This window comes from Epinephelus fuscoguttatus, linkage group LG21 (assembly GCF_011397635.1).
Source record: "Epinephelus fuscoguttatus linkage group LG21, E.fuscoguttatus.final_Chr_v1".
In the NCBI taxonomy this organism is placed as follows: Eukaryota; Metazoa; Chordata; class Actinopteri; order Perciformes; family Serranidae; genus Epinephelus; species Epinephelus fuscoguttatus.
In genome coordinates, this window is record NC_064772.1 from 29,454,203 (window position 1) to 29,476,495 (window position 22,293).

General features: G+C 40.9%; 1 protein-coding gene across 7 annotated transcripts in view; it reads left to right on the top strand.

Moving 5' to 3' along the window:
• col11a1a (collagen, type XI, alpha 1a) overlaps nucleotides 1-20,802 on the top strand; it is a 109,416-nt gene extending 88,614 nt beyond the window's left edge. For all 7 annotated transcript variants that reach the window (XM_049565708.1, XM_049565710.1, XM_049565709.1 and 4 more), the window contains 18 exons: nucleotides 406-459; nucleotides 2,761-2,868; nucleotides 3,273-3,326; nucleotides 3,492-3,545; nucleotides 4,556-4,609; nucleotides 7,221-7,274; nucleotides 9,024-9,131; nucleotides 9,446-9,499; nucleotides 9,886-9,939; nucleotides 10,763-10,870; nucleotides 13,392-13,445; nucleotides 13,541-13,576; nucleotides 13,667-13,720; nucleotides 13,845-14,091; nucleotides 14,736-14,848; nucleotides 15,307-15,375; nucleotides 18,746-18,979; nucleotides 19,458-20,802. In XM_049565708.1, coding sequence (XP_049421665.1) covers nucleotides 406-459; nucleotides 2,761-2,868; nucleotides 3,273-3,326; nucleotides 3,492-3,545; nucleotides 4,556-4,609; nucleotides 7,221-7,274; nucleotides 9,024-9,131; nucleotides 9,446-9,499; nucleotides 9,886-9,939; nucleotides 10,763-10,870; nucleotides 13,392-13,445; nucleotides 13,541-13,576; nucleotides 13,667-13,720; nucleotides 13,845-14,091; nucleotides 14,736-14,848; nucleotides 15,307-15,375; nucleotides 18,746-18,979; nucleotides 19,458-19,604 — 1,656 coding nt within the window. In that variant the 3' untranslated portion in view covers nucleotides 19,605-20,802. The remainder of the gene's footprint in view (nucleotides 1-405; nucleotides 460-2,760; nucleotides 2,869-3,272; nucleotides 3,327-3,491; nucleotides 3,546-4,555; nucleotides 4,610-7,220; nucleotides 7,275-9,023; nucleotides 9,132-9,445; nucleotides 9,500-9,885; nucleotides 9,940-10,762; nucleotides 10,871-13,391; nucleotides 13,446-13,540; nucleotides 13,577-13,666; nucleotides 13,721-13,844; nucleotides 14,092-14,735; nucleotides 14,849-15,306; nucleotides 15,376-18,745; nucleotides 18,980-19,457) is intronic.
• Nucleotides 20,803-22,293: the final 1,491 nt, after the last annotated feature.

Here is a 22,293-nt window from a genome sequence, read left to right on the forward strand (position 1 = left end):
TTTTTGTCCGAGTTAGTGCTGTGACACTATTAATGTCTATTTTACAACGCTTCCAACTAGATTCGTCCATTTTATTGCCATTTGGCAGACGGCTGCTCTATAAATGCTTAATGCTGTACTATAGCAGTTAAAATGGCTCGGGGAAATAAAAAATGAGGGGCTACCAACTCTTTAAGGGGGCACTTGGAACACAGTAACTTTTAACACCCTTGTATCAACTACAGTTACAGACTTGGTTAAGTTACACGCCTGGCTATTATTGATATTGATAACATCATAAAGTGTTAATATGTAAGAAGTGTAGTGGTAGAGTAGGTGTGACTGTTTTCAAATGATGCATTTTGGCTCTCCATGTGTGAGGCTGAAGGTTGATCTGTCCAGACACTGACATTTGTCTAACCACAGGGTGAACAAGGTGAGGCTGGAAACCCAGGACCACCAGGAGAGCCTGGAACTGGGGTAAGTGAGCTCTGCTTTTGTTTTGCCAGTTTGACAAACTGAATATGTGTTGCAGGAATGTCTCATGTCTGTATGCAGTCGTGTATGTAAGCGCATCTTGTTTTCTTTTGTGTGTATAGTGCATCTTGCTTATCAACACATGTAACATATTAGATTCTTACATTACTTTAATGCTCACACCACTGAGGCTGGTAAAATGTATTTGTGCAAGGTAGAAAGCAGTATCAGTAGCATCAGCAACATATATTTGTAGCTTATTGCCAGGAAAACAGGTGCTCAATAGATAGCTTTAGGCAAATATAGCAAAATCCAATCTAACGAGAAGGTTTTTTTCTTCAGAGTGACACTGTGTATTCATCACACTGAAAGTAATTGCTCCTCGCATTGAGGCTGGTAGTTCATCTCAGCATGGCTCCTCTGCTTTGCACCCCATGTCCACATGGCCTGCCAAATTGAGTCTCTTCCCAGACTCTTAAGACATAATTACCAGGAGGATACGCCTGGTGCTTCTGTCCTAAAGAACAATGATTGCAGCCACCATGAAGCAGGTTGGCATCAAAACACCAGGCACACACTGCTGAGTGCAGCTTTTAGCTGTGTTGATAGCTACAACAGTGCAGAAGTGAAGGACTTTAAAAGTTTTGTAAGTCCTCTCCAGTAGCATGTATTGAAATTGCTGTAATTCTATTATAGTGTTTGTTATAGTGAATGTCAATTTTAATTTTAAAGGATTTTAAAGGATTGCATGTGAATTTACCATATCCATATGCTTGCCTGTGTTATTGCCAGAAGGAGATTTATGACAATTTGATTAGCTTTTTTAACTTTTACCAAACACCCATCATTGATGGCTCTATTAGCTCCGCTGCCTCATTTATCATTATTGAGGTATAACAGCAGATTGAAAAGATGGCGTATCTCCAGTGGGAGTGGCAGAGGAGCACGATTGCAAGCATTTATAATGTCCCCTGCTAGTTCGCTATCACACTGCTGGTGTCATTGATATTTCCAAAGTCAGTGTGCAGCTTAAGTCCCCATCATAAGCACAGCCCCGCCTAATGCCTTTCAGTTATTCTTTTACTCTTATACTCTTCTTACAGTGAGGTGTTACCTTTAGTACTGAAGGCATTGGAACAGTAATAACTCAATAAATACTGTTTTTTTTTTAATTTTATTTTGTAAGGCGCTATGTACAATATCCAACACAAATGTTGCAGTTAGATATTTTAATTTAGCTATACGCTCACTTTCATCCCCACCCATCCATTAAAAACTGCACTCAGTAATCATGTACATTAAACAAACTTACACTGCTTTTAGCCACATACACAATAAATTTACAGTTAATGGTAAAACACTATTAAGACTATTATCAAACTGTAAAAGTAGAAATATTGAATAAAATGCTTAAACAGTGTTTAAAATGTTTTTTTAATGTGGCTAGCTGTTTGCAACATAACATAGGGCTAACATGAAGTTATGGAGGATAGTTTTAGGCAAGTAAAGTTACTCTGGCAAGATATAGGAGAAGAAACATGGTGAGGACGTACCGTGAAACGACTCAAAGTTCACACTGTTCCAAGCACCAGTCTCCTGGGGACAAGTCCTGTATTTTCTGACCCATCCACCACCCTTACCTTCCTCCTAACCAGACTGCTCCGAACAGCTTCCTTTTTTCCTTGTGTCAGTGCACTGGTCACGTGACTGCAGCGTACAAATTTTGGTGCAATACTTTTCGTACTAAGACGTACAAATAGTGAGAACATCCTGCTCTTGTCATCTTTTAAAGAGTTCCATCTAGTGGAACAGAAAAAGCTGACTGTCTAAATGCAGGGCAGTGAATAGAGACATACGGGACAATCTCACTGCAATCAAATCACAATTCAGAGAATTCCTTCATGCCACAAAGAAGCACAAGGACTCTATCATACAAAACGGGAAGAGTGCACTATTATATCAGCACGAATAGAGCTGCAGAAGCTGGAGGTTTCAGTGATTGAAATGCTGCACATTCCACCTGAGATTACAGTGAGTTGTCCCTTTGTACCAGGACAGTAGAGGCACAGTAACATCATGTCTAAGAGCTCACGGTGCTGAGAAACACATGTACACTTTACAGTCTCATTTCACAACAGCAGTTGTTGTCTTCCATTACACACACAGATATCAGCTTTGGATCCAGTCTCTCTCTGTAGCCTGTGTCCACCACTGAGTTCAGTGTAGACTGTTAAATAGAAATGCTGCTCCCTGTGGTACTGTTCTGATGTAATGAATGCCCTCCCCCACCCCCCACCACTATAGGGACCTAAAGGCGAGAGAGGAGAGAAAGGAGAGGCTGGCCCCCCTGGAGCTGCTGGACCTGCCGGTGCCAAAGGACCCCCTGGAGATGACGGTCCAAAGGGCAACCCTGTAAGTCCGCCAAGTAGTCTCAAAATCTGCAAAGAGTGTTTTCCAGCACTCAGTCTAACAGGCTCAAATGTATTGCGTACTGGATGTGTCCCCCACCGGCCTTGAGGCGGGCAATTTTATCCTAGACCATATTCAAGAACTAAAAAGCCTTTTTATTGAGGGAGATTATATTTTATCCCTGCGTGGTAATGGAATGCAGCGAGGCTTTTTCTCGTGGATTTGCAACATCATCATTAAGTCCATTAAATTGCCTTCAGTGGTTGTTACCAGGTACACCAGGACTAAATCACTGTCTAAATTACTAAGCATGTCCTTAATACCTGTATCCAGGGAAATTATGTCTCCGCAGCAGTGCCTCAGGTTGCTTTTGCCACACTGATGCATCTCATTTCTCCCTCTTCAAGGGTCCTGTTGGATTCCCTGGAGACCCTGGTCCTCCTGGAGAGCCAGGTGTTGCTGTAAGTATAACGTTTTAAAGCAGTATTTATTCCATACAGGCCTATACACAGTAAATCATCCTGTGAATATGTTTAAATCCATAAATATAACAATATGATAGTTGGAATATAGATAGATATTTTCAGTGTGAGACATTATCTAACTGGAATATCTCTTTTTTACAGGGCACTGATGGAGAATCAGGAGAGAAGGGAGAGGATGGTGAGGCCGGTCAGCCGGTAAGTAGTCATTTCACAGTATTTGGACTGAACAAATGACTGCATGTGTATATATATCACGTACTCTATATGGTTCACTTGTGGGACACTTTACAAGCAAATAATATAATGTAATTATCTTAGCAATCAGCTACTTTGTCACTGTATATGAATGAGTATGAATATGTCTCGTTTACGTTTGTTTTATATTATAGTAGTCTGCCACAAGTTTGCCTGCAGTAAAAGCTGTAATTATATCCAGTCAGTAAATAATTTACACTGCCGCATTTTAATTCATGATATTTACTCCATACTCTTGGGTGTGGGGTAAATGGACTTATCTGCTTTGCAGACTCACTCATTAAGTATGATTAGAAATAAAAGCCAAACAGCAATGTGCTGGCCCTGTGTAAAGCGCACCGAATCACAACTCTTATTAACATTTATGAATGTAAATGAGCCTTTATCATTGCCAAAGAAAAACACCGAAGATATTTTATTTACTCCATGAATGTTACATATTTGATTTTTGAATGAATGAATGTTTATGAACTCAGTGGAAAATAGTGTTTAGAGGGTTTATTAAAATATGATAAACCGGCTCAGTGTTGTTTGAGAGGGAAACATATCTGTCCTTCTGTTATTTGTATTTACATGTAACTGTGTGCTCAACCTATAAAACAGCTCAATAACTCTGCCGTCTCTTTTTTGTACTGCCAAATATTTACCAATGCAGATGATAAAAAATTGGTTTGATTGCTTGCAATTAACTCAGAGATAATTGGGAGAGTGTCTCAGGAAGCCCAGTACGTATCATTTCAGGCAGTGCCGCATCCAACTCTGAGTTTTGGCTTGGACTTTCCTGGGGTTGAATATTCCCTAAATGTCAATATGCTCTCTGTGTTATTGTCCTTTTGGCAGACGTAACGAGAGATTTGTTGAAGCACGCTGCACTCTCATCAAAATTCATATCAGCACTGAGTCATTTGTTAATACAAGTTGTTTTATTGTCTGTAAATGTTTTTTTTCAGGGACCTCCAGGTCCATCAGGAGAAGCTGGCCCACCTGGACCACCTGGCAAGAGAGTAAGTCTAAGACCATTAAAATGAAAATTACTACAGTGTTTTATTTGTGCATCCCATGACAGAGCGGTCTGATGGTTCTTACTGTTGGCGTTTTATCATTGCAAAAGTGAGTTGTTTTGATATGAAATCTCTTGCTGACCAAAGCCTTTGTCAGTGATAAAACCATGACTCAACAAGCCCACGTGGAGTGTCTCAGTCCTTTTTTAAAATAGATGAAGGGAGTGTGTATCTGTTGGCATTGTACTCCGGCTCCTTAGCCAACAGACCGGTACCCCGCCTTGCTTTGCAACAGCTCCTCCTGAACAACTCAATCTTGGCAGTAAAGCAGGAGAGATTCATTTTCATTAAAAGTAGAGTGGGGAAAACAAAGTGGGAGATTTAAGGGGTCAAGGCGTTGCGCTGTCTGTGAAGAAATCTGCCTCAAAGCCTGCTGAGAAATGAATGGCAGGATGTGAAAATCATGAATCTCTTTTTTTTCCCTTAGCAAGAAATTGAAAAGGCTTACCAAAAAAATAGCTGGAAAAGAGAGCCGTGGGTTCCAAACTCATTTACGTCCTTGTGGCAGTGGGAAGAAAGCGAGAGAGCTATAGCGAGTCTGACACATTATTGATCCATTGCTGCTTGACTGACAGTTAGAGCAAAACAAAGGCATAACATGGACGTGGTAAAGTTGTTAAGAGGTTACGAGAGGAGAAGGGTTGGTTTTAGGAGTGTCTACCAAAAAAGAATGAAGTAAAATGAAAACCTTTAATCTTTAATGTGCTGCTGTGTGATTGGATTATCATCACTGGCAGCCTTTACGAGAGGAGCTGTGTCTCTACTTTGAGAAAACAAATCCAAGCTAATATAAAATACAAAGATTTCACCACATTAAAAGTTTATGTCTTTGTGATGTCCATTCTCACTCTATCCAGTAAGTAGTTTCCTTTAATGCATCCTGTGGTAACTGAGTGACATATCAAAGCCAGTAAGCTGCTTTTTGAATGCGCACATCTGAGGTGGAACATTAACATATTTCCAATATGATGTGAAGCGCAGAGTCCACATGAAAATGAGCAGGCATTCTCCTCAATTTGAAAGAAAAGTCACAATCTCTCAAGTGATTGACTGCATTTCAAAAAACGACTCCAAGGCTCAGTCCAATGGGAGGAAAAACATGTCATGCATTTTTAAACCAGGGTTGATTGCTTTTCTAATGTGCCCGACGAAATTTACATTCTGAGTATTTAGCATGGTATCAGCATATGCTGCACCTAAATGGCCAAGGGATTATGGTAAGGAAAGGGGCTATTTTATCACTCACAGGTCTTTAATCGCTTCAGGAAAAAAAGAGGGACCTAAGATGATCCCTGCTGCTCCCCACCAGGCTGCTCCTTTGAATACATAATTCCACAGCAAGAGTTGTTTAGGATCTGTTGGCCCTTTTTGTGTCTTCTCAGCGTTTTGCCTCTGGAAAATCGCAACAATCCTTAAATCTCTCCTCAGCACAGCCTCTGACTGTGAATTAGTCAATTTAGCACAGCAGCAAATTTGGTTTCATCTGATTTGCTAATGCCTTAATACTGGAACTGTATTCAACTCTGCTTGTTGAAGAAAGAAATATGGAAATGTTATTAACCTCGTATGGCTTTAATTCTTTTTGGGGAGTTCAGGTCACTACTTAATTTTTCATAGTTTTATCCTTTCTCAGTAGCAATTTAATGCAGTTAAGAACAGTAATAAACTGTGTCTCATTCACCTGATGCTGCAGAGCCAACAAAAAGGTGCCCCATCTGGTCAAGGCACAACCTTGGCCATGAGGCCGCACCTACACATTGACTCTAGTCACTGTATATCATGCTACAATTGTAATGGCTCTTTGTGCTGATCAAGAGCCGGCCTCTTCTCCACCAGTGAGAGTTTCACATCAGGAGAAGATGAAAGCTCCAAGACAGGAGGCAAGCTCACATTATAGGCTCTCAGTCAATAGCACTCAGGCTTCAGTCGGCCAGATGAGAGTGGAATTTGGATGGAGAGCGGGTTTGAAGAGGGACGGCTGGAGGTGGAGTTGAAAGAAAAAGCGTTGTGGGCCTGAGAGCTCCTGACCAGAAAGAAAAGATGACCTGCCAACCCTTGGCATGTCTGAGGAGGGCCGTGTGTGTTTTCTGAGTGCATTCACACATGGCTGCGTGATTGCATGTTTTCGAGGGCAGACAAAGGCTTGTCCATGTCATTCAAATAGATCTTGACGTAGCTAAAGCAGTGCAGATTCAAGGGCATTGGATTATCAGCCCCGTTGGAAAGACAGCACCAACCAGGTATTTATCAGGCAAGACAAATGTTCAATATGGAATCTAATAAAAGTAAACTGAAATGCCAAGAGGCTGGGGAGATGACCTGACAAAATCTCTACTGCCAGTGATGATCATTCTGAGTTTAAAACTAAAGCATTTATACAGCATACAGGAAGCAACATGGTACATATTTTAAAAATGAAGCAGTGATGTAAGCCTCTGAAATACTGTGACAGATCAATATGGTGAACATTCACTTGTTTGTACTGTCCTGTCGTAGTTACTGTGTGTTGATGTCGTGTTGAAATGCTAAAGCAGTGTCCTGTCATCCTCCTCAGGGACCTCCGGGGGCTGCTGGTGCAGAGGGCAGGCAAGGAGAGAAGGGCGCTAAGGTAACAAAATCAATTCATCCCTCACACAGTAGAGTCGTTTCAGCAAGTCCCTCAGCTGCCCCCCCCGCCCTCTCCCCTCACCATACCCACATTGTTCCCCTTCTTGAATTAAAAGCACAAAAACGCAGAAGTAATTTAATTTCCACCCAAGATTAGATGGAAATTTATGGATGCAGCCTATTTGAGTAAAACTAAGATTCACTTGTTTCTTGCATTGTGCTGTGGCTTAATTTCAAGAGTGACAAAAGGAGTCTAGCCCTCAGGTAGTCAGAGTTATCGGGCTTTTCTCTATTTAGTGTGAATCAGAGCCCAAATGAAGTTTCTCTGAGTTTGCAGTTGTTTTACACCAATCTCCTGGTTCCATTGGTGTCTGAATCTACACGTGATCTGTTGCTTTGTGCATTGGCAGAATCAATTAACACTAGCGAGTGCATGCTGAATATGAATCAAATGAAACACAAAACACACCTCTGTTCTCAGCTGATCTAGTTACACAAGTTTGGGTGTAAAACTTAATTTTCCAGTGCACTGTACTACTATAATATGTTAGTATTATAAACTGTCTATGTGCTAATGGATTCCTTAAAAATATCTGCATTTAACGATGACCTTTAATGAAACACTTTATATGTTTTATCTTGGAAATCTGCCTTAAATGTGTGCTTGAAAATTTCAAAAGACAGCTGTATAATCAGTGAGGTAGCTCTGACCACTTTGCAGTAAACTGTAATCTGTGAATAGCTTGCAGCTCACACTTGATATCTTACTTTCATGCGCTCCGTCCAGACTCCGTGCATACTGATGTATTTCAGATTAACAGTCAGTCAGCCGCGCACACTTTGATCTTGAGGCCATACTCATTTTCTCATGAACCTGAAATGAAAACATAGCAGGATGTAGCACCGTATATTGTTGTGCCTGTTCTGAATCTCATTTGGAGGGTGAGGAGCACTTTGGCTCATTTGATAACTCTTGTTTACTTGTCCCCGTTTACCCGATCTACACTCTGCATACTGTCTCAGCATAATTTAAAGCTAAAAGCAGCCCGCAGCTGAATAGTGATAAAAATACTTTGCGATACCGAGAGGCTCCGAAGAAAACCTGACAACATATCAAGTGTGCTTTATGTGCTGCAGATTTTAGAGGTAGCTGCACATGTAGATTTTTTAATTCTATATATTACTAGTCACACACACTTAAACACAATGCAACACATGAATGCAACAGATAAAACAGCTTGTCTTATTGGGTTGACATTAAGAAACAAAATTGTCATCCAGTTTAAAAAATGAAGCCAAACACAAAATTATAAATCAATCACAGTTCTTCAAGAATTCACAGCAGACTTGATATTTTGATCTTTATACAAATAAATAATAAACATGAATCTTTGTCTAATTGACCTTGACTTATCTGTTTATCCATCCTGTTCTTTCACATGTTTAATTTCAAGAAAATTGGGTATTAAAAAAACACATCTAATTCTCTTTCAAGCGAGATTGTGCGAGATGTTTTACTCTGAATTCCAAGGTACAAATGTCTCAGTTTCTTTTATAGAAGAAAGAGTGAAAACTATTTGAATTTGATTAAATATAAATATCATAAATATCAGCAGTTTTTTTTATCCGAAAATATTAAAACAATACATCAGCTGTGTGCTACTCTCAGCCAGGTCCAGTATATTTCTGAATTGTGTTATATTTTCCAGCCTACGTCATGCATTCACAACGCTTGTATATCCACATACAGGGTGAGGCAGGTGCCGAGGGTCCTGCAGGTAAAACAGGACCAGTCGGACCTCAGGGACCTTCAGGAAAGCCCGGTCCAGAGGGTCTGCGTGGAATCCCCGGCCCCGTTGTAAGTCAGAGCTCCAACAGTGATCTTTCCCTGCCATATGCTGCTTTCACATTCAGATCCTCTCTCAAACACACAGACACACACCCACAGTGTCCACACATAAAAAGGTACCGCTAAGGCATGATGATAGACTTCATGGAATAATCAATACACCCATTTGGCTTATTCTTTAGTTTCGCTTGTTTATTCCAGCACACTTTTTTCTCCCCCCCGTTTGGGCTATTAATCATCATGCTGAGCACAGCAAATCGATGGCAGGCCAGAGAAAATACAGCAGGCTATAATGCTCACTGCAATTGAATGGCTTTTCACAGGGTGAACAAGGACTGCCCGGCGCCCCAGGACAAGATGGTCCACCTGGTCCCATGGTTAGTATGCATAATATCTCGCTCTCTCTCCGTCTTTCTCCCTATTTATCTGTTTTAGAGTTTGAGTAGTTGGAAGGCATATTTTTCACTTTTGACAGACTTTGGCAAGAAGTTTCCTCGTTTTTAAGATCAGTCAGGTTAAACAAAAAAAGCTGGACTGTCCCCGTAAGTCATATCTGTTATACATGGATGGTTTTCATCTGTTTCTGTCTTATAATTGATGATTTTTATGCCTCTTCTTTTGTTCCCTTTCATGTTTCTTCATCCCCATTGCCTCATTTCTCCTTTAAATTTTCTGTCTAGCTTGTTTTCCTCACACTGCTGTGTCTTTGTTTTGTCCTCTCTCTCTGTGAAACTGATTTTTAACTTCTGCTATTATTGTTCAGGGTCCTCCTGGTCTTCCTGGTCTGAAAGGTGACCCTGGGTCTAAAGGTGAAAAGGTGAGTGTAGCCCCTTTTCTTGTGTCTGACTGCAAACAGGTTTCATCTCCCACGTTCCAAATAGGCTGGAAGATAAACATGAAAACAGTGTAAAGAACCTGCGGACAAAGATCTAGGTTCAGGGTTGAGTCAAGGCTTGCATAGAGCCTCCACGACCTTGCAGTTGATCACACATCTTTTTGAATCACACATCAGCGTTCATAATAGAGCTTATGTTAACATTTAGGAAACAAAATTAGTTTTTGCCATAGCTGGTGCGGGAGAAAAACTCTTAACAGGATTGAATATGCAGCTGAATGTGATGTATCACCCTAATCTGTCTAATCTTGCTCCTTTCTTCGCTGCCACTGTCAAATTGGCTGGTGAAATATAACTGCAAAGGATATTCAGACAGCACACATTACTCTATCTAAATTGCCTCCCACACACTGACATGATGGCTTGAGAGAGAGCAGTTTAAAAGCACACAATGGAGGCACTGTGTTGCATGTTGTGCGTTTTTAATGCTGTCAAATCATCGGGCCTGGTTAGAGCCTGCCTATTTCAAAGTCATCATCTTTGTGTTGTGAATTGTTCAGGGTTTTTTTCCGTGTGTGTCTGTTGCAGGAGAGACATTTCAATTATAATGCCTGGGGATTTGTATTGTAATGAAACTTCACCCTTCACAGCCTCCCAAGTGCATTTCAGTTCTGTGGAGGAAAGCTGTTAGAGTTCTGCCTATGTCAGACATGCATGCAACAGCTCTAAAGTTTGACCACACAAAGGGACACTGCTGTTATCTCTGACTCTTCTTTGTGTGTGCACATTTGTTTTCATCCCACAGGGTCATCCAGGTTTGATCGGTCTGATCGGACCTCCTGGTGAGCAAGGAGAGAAGGGAGACCGAGGTTTGCCCGGGCCCCAAGGTTCTCCCGGTGGCAAGGGCGACAGTGTAAGTAATTGATGACTCCATCCCCACGTCGGTCCTCGGGCCATTTGCCCTCCACCTTTTACCCTTCCACTGTGGCCACAGGTCTCGCCACAGTCATTTGCTGTTGATTAAAACCTGCTGAGAAAGGCTTCACTGCACTGCAGTGCCTCTTCCTCACTCCAGTATCCACAGTGAGAAAACATTATGTTGGTTTTAGATTTTGACAGAGCAGATAACTCATTCATATTCAAGGTTACTATGAAGTATGTAGAAGTACAGAATTTGATTTTAGTCATTTCCAGGTCTGGATAACTATGGAAAAAAGAAAAGAGAGTTTGGAAAATTATTCGTATCTCCAGACTTTCGCCCCTGTTTTGTTTACTGAAATATAAAATTTTGAATTCCTAAAAATGAATGGATCATACAAGCAAAGTGTCTTTCATAACGTCTGTAGCAGGCAGCCAAAATGTTTACCACTCTGTGTGTGAGCGAGTGCAGACCTGAGCAAGCTGAATGTCATGAAAGCAAGGCAAGAAGTATGATGTGCTACTTTATGCGATCTCCTACGCAGAGCTGCCTCTGCGCCCGCACGTCACAGCCTGCAAAACAGCTCTGCTACGAATGCCTTATAACTAAACCAAATCCAGCTTGCACAAACATATATGAGATATGTAGTGATGCAGCTATTAGAAAAGTAAACGGAGTATAAATACCATGCCTTTATGGCTGCCAGCGAATAAAGAAGGCTGCACAGACGCTCTGAAAACTTTTTTTTTTTAAACTCATTTTCGGTTCTCTTTCATAAGAGAGACAAAAAATGGGGAAATCAGTGATATGATATTATTTGTTTATTGAATATGTTAAAGGTTCTGTATGTAATTGTAGGTGATTGTTGAGTTTCATTTCCTGGTTGTCAAGTACTGACACTTGGGGTTCGCAGTTGGACCGAACCACCATCCTAAAGCTTCTATATTTGACGACCTGGGAATGAGACAGAGTCCAGAGTTACATACAACAGAGGGAATAAGAGAGAAGTGTAGGTAGAACCTGTTATTTAACTTCCTCTTTGGGCGGAGATGTTTGGAGTGTGGACTGAACGGCCACTAGCGTTAAATGCAAGTTTTCTGAGGGCTGGCTTGACAGTCCCAAATATAATATCAGTGTTTCCAACAGAATTAGAATCTATGTGTGGCACTGGCTGACAACCAGGTCTGTCTGTGTGTGTGTGTGTGTGTGTGTGTGTGTGTGTGTGTGTGTGTGTGTGTGTCCTTTTGTGTCAGTCTGTGTCTAGAGGTTTTTGGGGGTCCCTGAACGCAGCGCAGGCAGAACTCTTCGTGAATTCTTTTTTCCCTCAGCAGCAGTTTGTGTAGTTTGAGCTGCACGATGGATAATTCATCAGTCGATCTGATCAGAGCTGATCATATAAATAATATAATATAAACATCCAGATATTTGTACTCAAATGTCAAATATGGCCTAAAAAATCGACCTTGAAGTCTGGAAATTTGAGTCCTGAAAAGTGTGAAACTTGTGAAAATGTGTTGGAGCCTTGAGGATGTAAAAACATTACTTTAAGGCATCTTGTTTAAAGTTGTGGTCTCCCCTTCACTGTTTTTGAGCCTTGGTCTGACCGAATAGAGCATTATTTATTGTTAGTTTTAGAGTCTATTAGCAGGTGTCCAACCACTTTTCCTCATTTCCCCGTTTCCCAATGAGCATCACTGTAAACAGGGATCTTCTTTTTACCACAAGCCTCCATTGTGATCAGTGTCTGTGTGTCTGATGCCTGCTGTGATAATATAACTTCATTGTGCAAATCACCGAAATGAGATTCCTTCTGAACCTCAACATTAAAATTAGGATATTTTTCTCAACCACTGAGCCCTCCACTAAAACAGGCAGTACAAAAACAAAGCAGCACTGAGAGAAGGTTGAAGCTCCGTCTCGATAAAGAGCCGATGACAGCCTTCATCCATTTTTAAATAAACATTGCAGAATGACTGAATGTGCTATTCTGTCCTTCTGTGGCCCTTGGACTGCCCCGGCTTACTGATTTAAGTTGATGGGTTGGATTAAGTATCTGGAGATTAAGCCTAATGAAATCGTAATGTCCCCTTTTGTCAGAGCACAAGAGCTTCAAGAAAGTTTTCACTCAGTTTACCATTTCTATTTTAGGGTCTGAAAATAGGCCTCATATTGTTTGGCTTTATTTGCTGACAAAATTGAGCCATAAGATTGTGAATTGCTGGGTTCAAAGAAATGGCATCTCGCAGGATGAGCAGTGTCTGGCCTTTGCTTGATGGCTAAAATAAAGACATCCTATCATTTCAGTTAATAAAAAAAACCTCAGAGGTCCATATGAAAGCCTTCTACCATTACGCATTTGTTTAGCCCATGAACTAAGTATTCATTCCATGTCCCTGCTTCTGTGCCATTATATTCCAGCGTCTTTATTTCACTCATTATTCAAGCCTCACAATAATACTTCCCTCCCTTTCTTTAATATACATCCGATTTCTGCTTCCATCTCACTGTATCACAGGGTATCAGTGGAGCCTCTGGTCCTCTCGGTCCCCCAGGTCCTCCTGGTCTGCCTGTAAGTCTTCTACTGATTCAGTCATTCATTTAGATTCAACACTGACAATAGAATGCCTTTGCCAAATTGCTGTGCTTATGTCCCATCTTGTTTAGGGTCCTCAAGGTCCCAAAGGATCCAAGGGTTCAAGTGTGAGTACTCTCAGTGTTTTGAAAAGCACATTGTCACTGTGTGTATGTGAAATTTATCTTGGATAACGTGTCTGTTCATGTTCATGTCAGGGTCCCGCTGGTGCCAAAGGAGACACTGGTTCAATCGGTCCTCCTGGTCCTCCTGTGAGTACTGTTGCCTCTTTTTCCACTAGTTTAAAATTGTCACAGTGCTGCAGCATTGTACAAAATCTAAGGTCACTCATGTATGGAATCTAAAACAGTGTTTTTTCCCCACCATAACAAACAGGGCCCACCAGGTGAAGTTATCCAGCCTCTGCCCATCCAGTCACCCAAAAAGACCAAGCGCTCCAGTGACATGCAGTCAGACGCAGCCGCCGCCATCATGGATTACGGCGAGGGCATGGAGGACATCTTCGGCTCACTCAACAACCTCAAACAGGACATCGAACGCATGAAATACCCCATGGGCACACAAAACAACCCTGCCAGGACATGCAAAGATCTGCAGCTCTGCCACCCAGAGTTCCCTGATGGTGAGCTGAATCAAAGCACAACCCTTCTTATCAGTGTGAATCACAAAGTCAGGCTGCAGCGGAGAGGAGCTTCATAGCCCTCTGTAATTGAGACACTAGAGAGTCTCTCAAGTTTTGTTCTCGGTCAAGACACCTGTTTTTCTGACAAACTTTTCTGTTGAAAACAGTGCCCAGAGAAAATTGGGCTCATCACTGTGAAAACTTTCCCCTTTCTTCCTTTGGTAAATTTTGATCTGTCTATTTTGGTAAATACGTGCCTGCTGATTGCAGTGTAATTAAGTCATTTTACAGCGTCTGGGCCCTCAGTACCATTAATGGCTATCCACATGCAAAGTGGAGCAATAAGCATGATGAAAGGTTGTCATTTTCAGCAGTATGAATTGGTTTAGATTTTCTCATTTTGCTTCTGTTTATGACGTTTTGTCAAGATTGTAGCACATAAATTATACCTTGCTCCAGGCATCCTAATATATTTTTTATCCAGCAGCGTATAAGCCATGAAAATGAGCAGTAAATTACTTTAAAGCAGAATTTTACTTAGGATCAAGGAATAAAGCCACACTTAATTTTTGAAAAGCAGCTTTAAGCCATTTTCTGTGGACGTCAGTAGAACAGGATGTCTGAGTGTGCTTGGTTCTCCGTAGGCGAATACTGGATTGATCCGAACCAAGGCTGCTCCGGGGATTCCTTCAAAGTCTACTGTAACTTCACCGCCGGGGGCGAAACCTGCATCTATCCAGATAAGAAGTCTAACGGAGTAAGTGACTTTGGGTTTGTACCCACGAGATTCATAACTGCCTATTTCTAATCATCATTTCTCATCAAATATTAAGCCATCAAGTTAAACACCAACACATCAACAAACTGCACAGCACTGCACTGAAGTTGTCAAAGGACGCCATTTGATTCGCTTCGGGGCTGAGCTTGTACAGATTTGATATTCACTTTTGTGCAAACAACACAAAAACCACCACAAGGCAAATCCTATAGAATGATCTGCCTCTGTGAAGTTTGTGAAAACGATATTTCAAAGATATTAACATAACATACAGGTTTATCTCCTGCTCCCAGATAATAAACTCTGATGCTACCCTCGAGGCTCTGCTTTATACAACAAACTTTTTTTTTCATCTTCACAGCATGATTCATAACTCAATATAATGCCCTTGATAATGTCTTGTATTAATATGGCCTGTCTGGTTCTGTTTTCCACAGGTCAGAATATCCTCGTGGCCCAAAGAAGTTCCTGGGACATGGTTCAGTGAATTTAAACGTGGTAAAATAGTAAGTCTTATTTTTCCTCTCCTTTCATCCCCTGCACAAAACAGAAACTCCTTCACTCAGTGCTAAACTAAATGGATTGCTCCATCTCTCCTATTTTGTCCTGCATTCTCCCATGTACCTGCGGAGAGACACTGCAAAATGGCAAGCAGCTGCTAATAGACTCAAAGAGCAGCACCACCCATGAAATTGTGAGGCAGTGACCCAAGGTTGCTCCCCATAAAGAAATCCCAAACGGCCTAATGGTTTGAGTGTGTTCATATGCTAGGCAAAGCCAGAGCAGAGAGAAGTGCAAAGGATATGCTTTTATCATGAACAAGATTGGCTTTTAGTTAAAATAATCCACATCCTTTTGAACTAGTGCCTCATTTTCAGTCATTGTCATTACAATTCATTACAATTCGCCGGCTGTTCTATATAAAGGGAAGAGCATCAATAAAACATTACAGCGGATTCAGGCTGAATGCCTCAGCATTTTAGCATTCCAGCAGTCCTCACTCTGCCCTTGAACAGTTAAAAATCGTCGTCTCGGTAAACATCAGCTACTATTTCTTGTAGTCAGAAATGAAAGGAGCAAGTTTGTCCTGCTCCATCAAACCGTGTCATGCTGATGTATTTCCACAGTGGAAAGACTTTAAAAGAATGACTGTGACAGAACGTTACACAGTACAGTACATCTCCTGCGAATGCACCTGTTCAGACAAGGTTCACACAAAGTTAATGTTCCAGTCAGGGTCATGTGTTTTCTGTCGACCTCTTGTTTCTCTACATTCAAGCTTTGTTAGAAAGACAAAGTAGGGAGAAAGAGTTGACAGTTTATCTAAACCTATTATTATACTAATAATATGTTGTTTTGACAACCATACATGTGCTGCTAAACTACCATGTACCCTGTATGACTGTACTGTACATGTGGTATTTAATCGCCACACAGAAAATAATACACTCTAAACAAAAATGGTGTTAACAGAACCAAAAGTGGATCAAGAACATTTTTTGGTGCAGCATAGCACCCATCTTTTAAAGATGCAATACAGCGCCTTTGTCAAATAGTTCTGTATAGAATCATTAACCTTGTAGCACAATATTGTTTTTACATTTTTGAGCCTGTGGATCCTTAAATGATGCCAGATAATACCATGGATGAGTCAATATACTTCCAAATCAGTGGTTCCCAACTGGTGGGTCGGGTTCCAAAGGTGGGTTACGGGCCCATACTGAATGGACTGCAAGTGACGTTTGTTAAAAAACAGCCTTTATTTTTATGTACAGTAAATTTCCAGCACAGAGGTTTTATTTTGAAGTGCCGTTTCCTGCTGTAGAGTAAGTGACTACTTGACAGAGACAGCAAACTAGCTCAACAACATGGCAAAATGCAAGTATGATGCTGAATGTATTCAACTGTGTGGACCTTGAAATCTGGACCCTGTGCCTGGACCAGTTGGGAACCACTGTTCTAAGTGACACTTTACTTAAAATATGAATAACTATTAGTCATTTGTTATGAGTGGTTGGCTTAAAATATTCAGTATCCTGTGCTAAATGCTTACCGAGAAACACAATCCTGGAATATTGTTGTGTACATGGGGGCGAAAGTTTAGAGCCACAGCTTTAATGTGTTATCGTCTGGAAATACACTATTTGTAGGCTTTTTTAAAATAAAGTTTTATTTCTTTCCCCAGTAAACTAAACTAAACCAAGCCAAAGAACTAATAGAGAAACTGTTAAGAACAACAACTCTACTGATACTTGAGCTTAATTCTGATACTTGAGCTTTAATTAACTGGGGTAAGAACAAGTAGAGAACCTGTTCTTTGAGTAGCAGCGGTGCAGTATAGCACCTTAACCCACGTGTAAGAGCTGCTGAGGAACCATATAAGGTATAACACACCTGACGCTAAAAGCCACCTTTTGGGGCGGCATCAGTATGTAACATGGCCAGATGTAACCTTTCACAGTGTTATGATATGCCACTGATTGGCCAAACACCTGTCATGGCAGTAAAATACATGGCCTGGCGGCGTCAGTTCATAATCCGGTGTCAGGTTGAAATGCTGTCAGTAACAACCAGCTGGAAAGTCTCTACAGGGCGGGTGTGAGGTGGATTGGTCCAACAAACCCAGGACTTTCACTTGGCAGCCTGGTGTTTGCTTCCCATATGAATGTAGAGCCAAACTATGGTGTTGTTTGTAAATCTAACCATGTGCTTCTGTTGACGTCCCAGCGTTGGTAGCAGCATCCTGGTACGTCAACAGCAGATGCAGAGGGATACTTAGCCACTGACAAAGCCCCAGTATGTGACGACTTGGGAAGAGAACACGTATATGTGGACACATAGTGGTATACTTGTGTGTTCTATACTTCTGATGAGGGAGACTCCAGATTTAATCCAGTCATTAGATAATGAATCAGAATTAAAATACCATTAGACTCACTGATGTCTAAGTGTAGAAATCTCCATGCTGTGATATAGTGTTCTCCTGGGTTGGGGATATTTACTAGAATCCATCTAAGCGGACGTCAGTCTGGCCTGACTCTTTGAGCAAATATGCCTTTGTTGAGCAGAGGGCTTTAATGTGATGCAACATGTCCTCTGATGACCCTCAGCAGCTGATTTAGATTAAAGTTCTGCGGCCCCATTCAGTAACGTTAGAAGTTATAGTGACAAAGCAACACAAATTTATGTTACCCTGCAACCCTTAGCCTTTTAACAGCTGCTCTGTGATTTAGATGAGTTCAGAGGCAGCCATGGTTGCTGAATATTAATTGGGAAACCTTTGTCTAATTGTTTCAGGTATTTTATTATTGGTCCTCACCTAAATCATCCTTTAGTATTATCTGGGCCAGTAAATTATCTTTGTATGTAAAGAAACTGTACACAGTACAAAGGAAAACTGTCAGATCAGCTGCCTCTTGTCATAGAAATAACATTTCAAGCTTTAATTGCCTTCATCATCAGTAAATTACAGACTTAATTTTATCTACAGAATCCTATTTCTATTCTCCCGGGCACCCAAAATGTTTCACAATTTATTTTACAGTAATTTACTTACTATGATATACTCACCACGCAGTCTAAGTATCATCATCTTGCTTTGTGTTTCAGTAATGAGACCATTTAACACATGTGTCGTCTATCATTTATAAAATATCTCTGGTTAGTTCCCAGGAGCAATGTTGATTATTATGTGGCTCTAGTTAAGATGAATAATTAAATAAAATAATTAAAATAAAGTGTAAGATAGAGACCCATACACACTATTTTCTTTTAACCTTATAAATAAAGAAATGAGTAAATCTGTTAAGTGAAACTGTGGGCACGTTTGCTACCGACCTTTGACCCCTCTCTGTCTATCTCTTTGCCCACAAACAGCTTTCCTATGTTGACGTCGATGGAAACTCAATAAACATGGTGCAGATGACCTTCCTCAGACTACTGACGGCCTCGGCCAGGCAAAACTTCACCTACAGCTGCCACCAGTCTGTGGCGTGGCACGACGCCACCAGCGACAGCTACGACAAGGCGCTGCGCTTCCTGGGCGCCAACGATGAGGAGATGTCCTTTGACAACAACCCTTACATCAAGGCCCTCTCAGACGGATGTGCGGTAAGTGCAGTGCATTGATACCGTTTGTCTCAATGAGCAGGGAGGGGTTGAGGTCAGTCTGTTGCAGGCATTACTCAGATGACAGTGTTTTAATACGAGTAATGTGAAGTAAAATAACAGTATGCTCTTTTTGCTGCTCTGGAATTTGTCTTTCATGTTAGATTTTTGAGTTAAGAGAGCTAAAAAAGAGGAATGCTTTTCTTCAAGTAAAAATCAAGTATGATTTCTGACACATTTAGTCCTGTAGTGTTTCAAATAGAGGTTTAAGAAACTATCAAGCTTTGAATGGTTGGAATCAGTTTCTCACCATTATGGCACTCGCTGAAAAGAACTATTATTTCTGAAGTGAATCCACATTAGTAGTGAAACAAGGAAAAGTGGAAAGCTATGATTGGCATGACAGAGTGCGTGCATTTTTCTGGAATGTGTTCGTCTAATTGGTTCCTCTGTTTCTCTGTGTGTGTCTCTCTTGTTGCAGACGAGGAAGGGCTACGGAAAGACTGTGATGGAGATTAATACTCCCAAAATCGATCAGGTTCCAATCATCGATGTCATGTTGACTGACTTTGGGGACCCTAACCAGAAGTTTGGGTTTGAAGTTGGGCCCGTCTGCTTCCTTGGCTAAATAAAAATGAAAAAAGAAAAAAAAAGGACTTGATGGGGCCAGCAAAGAAAGTCAAGTTGAGACGTGTTGGGTACCACCAAACCCCATTTCTAGCCCCCCACCCTTTTCTATGCCACATGCAAGTTTTGAATAAGAGATGGTGTAGCAAACATGTCTTTCCATGTATGTACGTGTAACCCAGGAAAATACTTGTTGCCCTTGTAGGGCTCGAACCACATGACTAAACCACGTTATGGAGCAAAGGTGAAGGACATTTGAACGCGTGGCAGAGGAGGGTGAATCGGAGGTAACCACGAGAGGGGGTCAGGCGACATGAGGGGACACAGACCTCCTCTCTGGATTCTCCAGGTGCTGTATGAAAACAATGGTGCTTGTTCAAAACACACAAAAAAATATAAAGAGGTGCTAAGAAAGAAGGTGTATTTTGATAATTATAAAAAAAAACAACTGTAATTATTATTTTGTACAATACTGTTATTTCTGAATCCACTTTCAAAACTTGCATGTGTATCAGATTCTGCTTCCGGCTCTTTAATTTCAATGTTGGTTCAAAGATATACAGTGTAAGTTAAAGACATCATTCAATCAAATAAATTTATAATTTTTTTTGTTCCACACAAACTGTGTATTTGTCAAGATGCAAATAAAGTGAGCATTCAAACAATTCTCTATTGCTAAATTAGACTGTATTCCCTTTGTATATATTGACAGTCCAAAGCTTGAGGTTATTTGCTGTTTTGCCCTTGTGACCGTAGGTGAAACAACTGGAAGTATCACACCAACACGTACACGGCAACATCTCCCACTAATGTTGTGATCCTGTGCTAGTAGGAGGCAATCATGGCATTCATTTTTCCTTTATTTAATTCTATTTGTTGTTTTTTTTTCTGTTTTGTTTTCTGACAGGCTTTTTATTTCGGTTGTATACCTCAAACTTTCTTGATAACCTGTAAGATGCAAGGATGTTATGCCCTGTATATACCTTGGTTAAGCAATTAAGTTTATATATTTTGGGTGGGGATTTTTTTTTTTTTTTAAAGAGAGAAATACGTAAACTGTTAGACATCCACTGTTCAAATCCTTCTGTGAATGCAATGAGAAGCCCTTTAGGTGACCCATTTTTGTAACTAAAATGAGAAAATGTTTTAATGTGCTTTTTATAGTTCATTTAAATATTAAAAACCTGGATTCTAAACAACAGTGAACTGAATGTCTCAATGGTTTGTGTAAGATGACTCTGGAGTAGATCTACTGTACCTACTGTACATGTCAAATGCTTTAAATCAAGGATATGTTAATTCAACTAAGACTCTGGGCTGGTGCAATTCCATCTCTCTTGAAACCAATAAAGTACCATCTTACAATAATTTCCTTTCATTCTGAGTATATAAATGGAAACATGATTGAAATGTCTCCTTTTCTTTGTCATAGAAAGAGTCAAGAAAACCTGCTTATAAACATGTTCCTATATTTCCTCGTCCTTCTGAGAAGAATTAGCAATGGACTTACGCCATATTTCACTATGTATCTAAATGTAATCAGTACTTGACTTTAAGAAGCACACACACTCACACACATACAAAGCCATTTACCTTGACTGGATACGTGTTTGTCATACAGGAAAGCATCGAGGCTTATCATACACAAAGGATGTAAAGGCTCCAACAGAGAGGGGAGGGATTTTAGCACATCTTTGCATATGTGTGCCGGATGCAAGTTATTTTTTGTGACAAAAACCTTTTATATAAAGCTGAATTTGACTTTGGGTTACAAAGCTATGTCAGGTATTCTTTATCATTTTCAAGTGTTGTGTTTAATTCTGCAAAGAAAAACTGCGTGTCTGGCTCACAGGATGTAGACTGTCACGGGCTGCTTATCTTAGACCTGCTTTCTAAATCCCTGTCTCTACATGAAACTAGCCTCGTATAGCCTCCACACTTCATTTTAGGCCTGATTTCCTTAGTGCGGAATTATGATAGAGTTCATTCTATGGATGTATAAAGAGAACTGGATGCACCTTTAGAGACAAGGCGCCATTAATTCCTAAGAAAGTTGCTCAGTTGTGCATGAAGCCAAAAATGTTTGACATCCTGGGTATACAATTAGCCGCATGTTCCGCATCACTGGCCCCGCAGAACAAGCACACTGAGACTTCTCCCGAGTGGCCAACTTCTGGTTTAGCCTGCCCCTAATTTGAGTCAGGATAAAGTGATGTAATCCTGCAGCTCTTGCAGACTTTCAAAATGTTATCAGACCAAATGGTCGGGCGCTATCTTATGAGGTATGCGCTCCGTTATCACTGTTACCAAAGTGTACACGCACAGTCAAATAAGAGATGGTTTACAAGTCAGGGTATGTGAGTGGATGTGGTGCATTTGGGTCTGTCATCCACCCTTGGTGAATGGTAAAACGGACCTGTACTTGCATAGCGCCTTTCTAGCTTTCTACACGAGTCACATTCACACACACATTCAAGGCTACCATGCAAGGTGCCACCTGCTACTCAGTTTTTATCACACTCGCACACTGATGGAACAGCCATTGGGAGCAATTTGGGGTTCTGTATCTTGCTCAAGGATACTCGACATGCACTGGTGGAGCCGGGGATCGAACCGCTGATCTTCCTGCTCTACTTTCTGAGGTAGTCAAGGGATCTCTGTTGTTTATTGTGTTAGTCCAAATGCTTGCT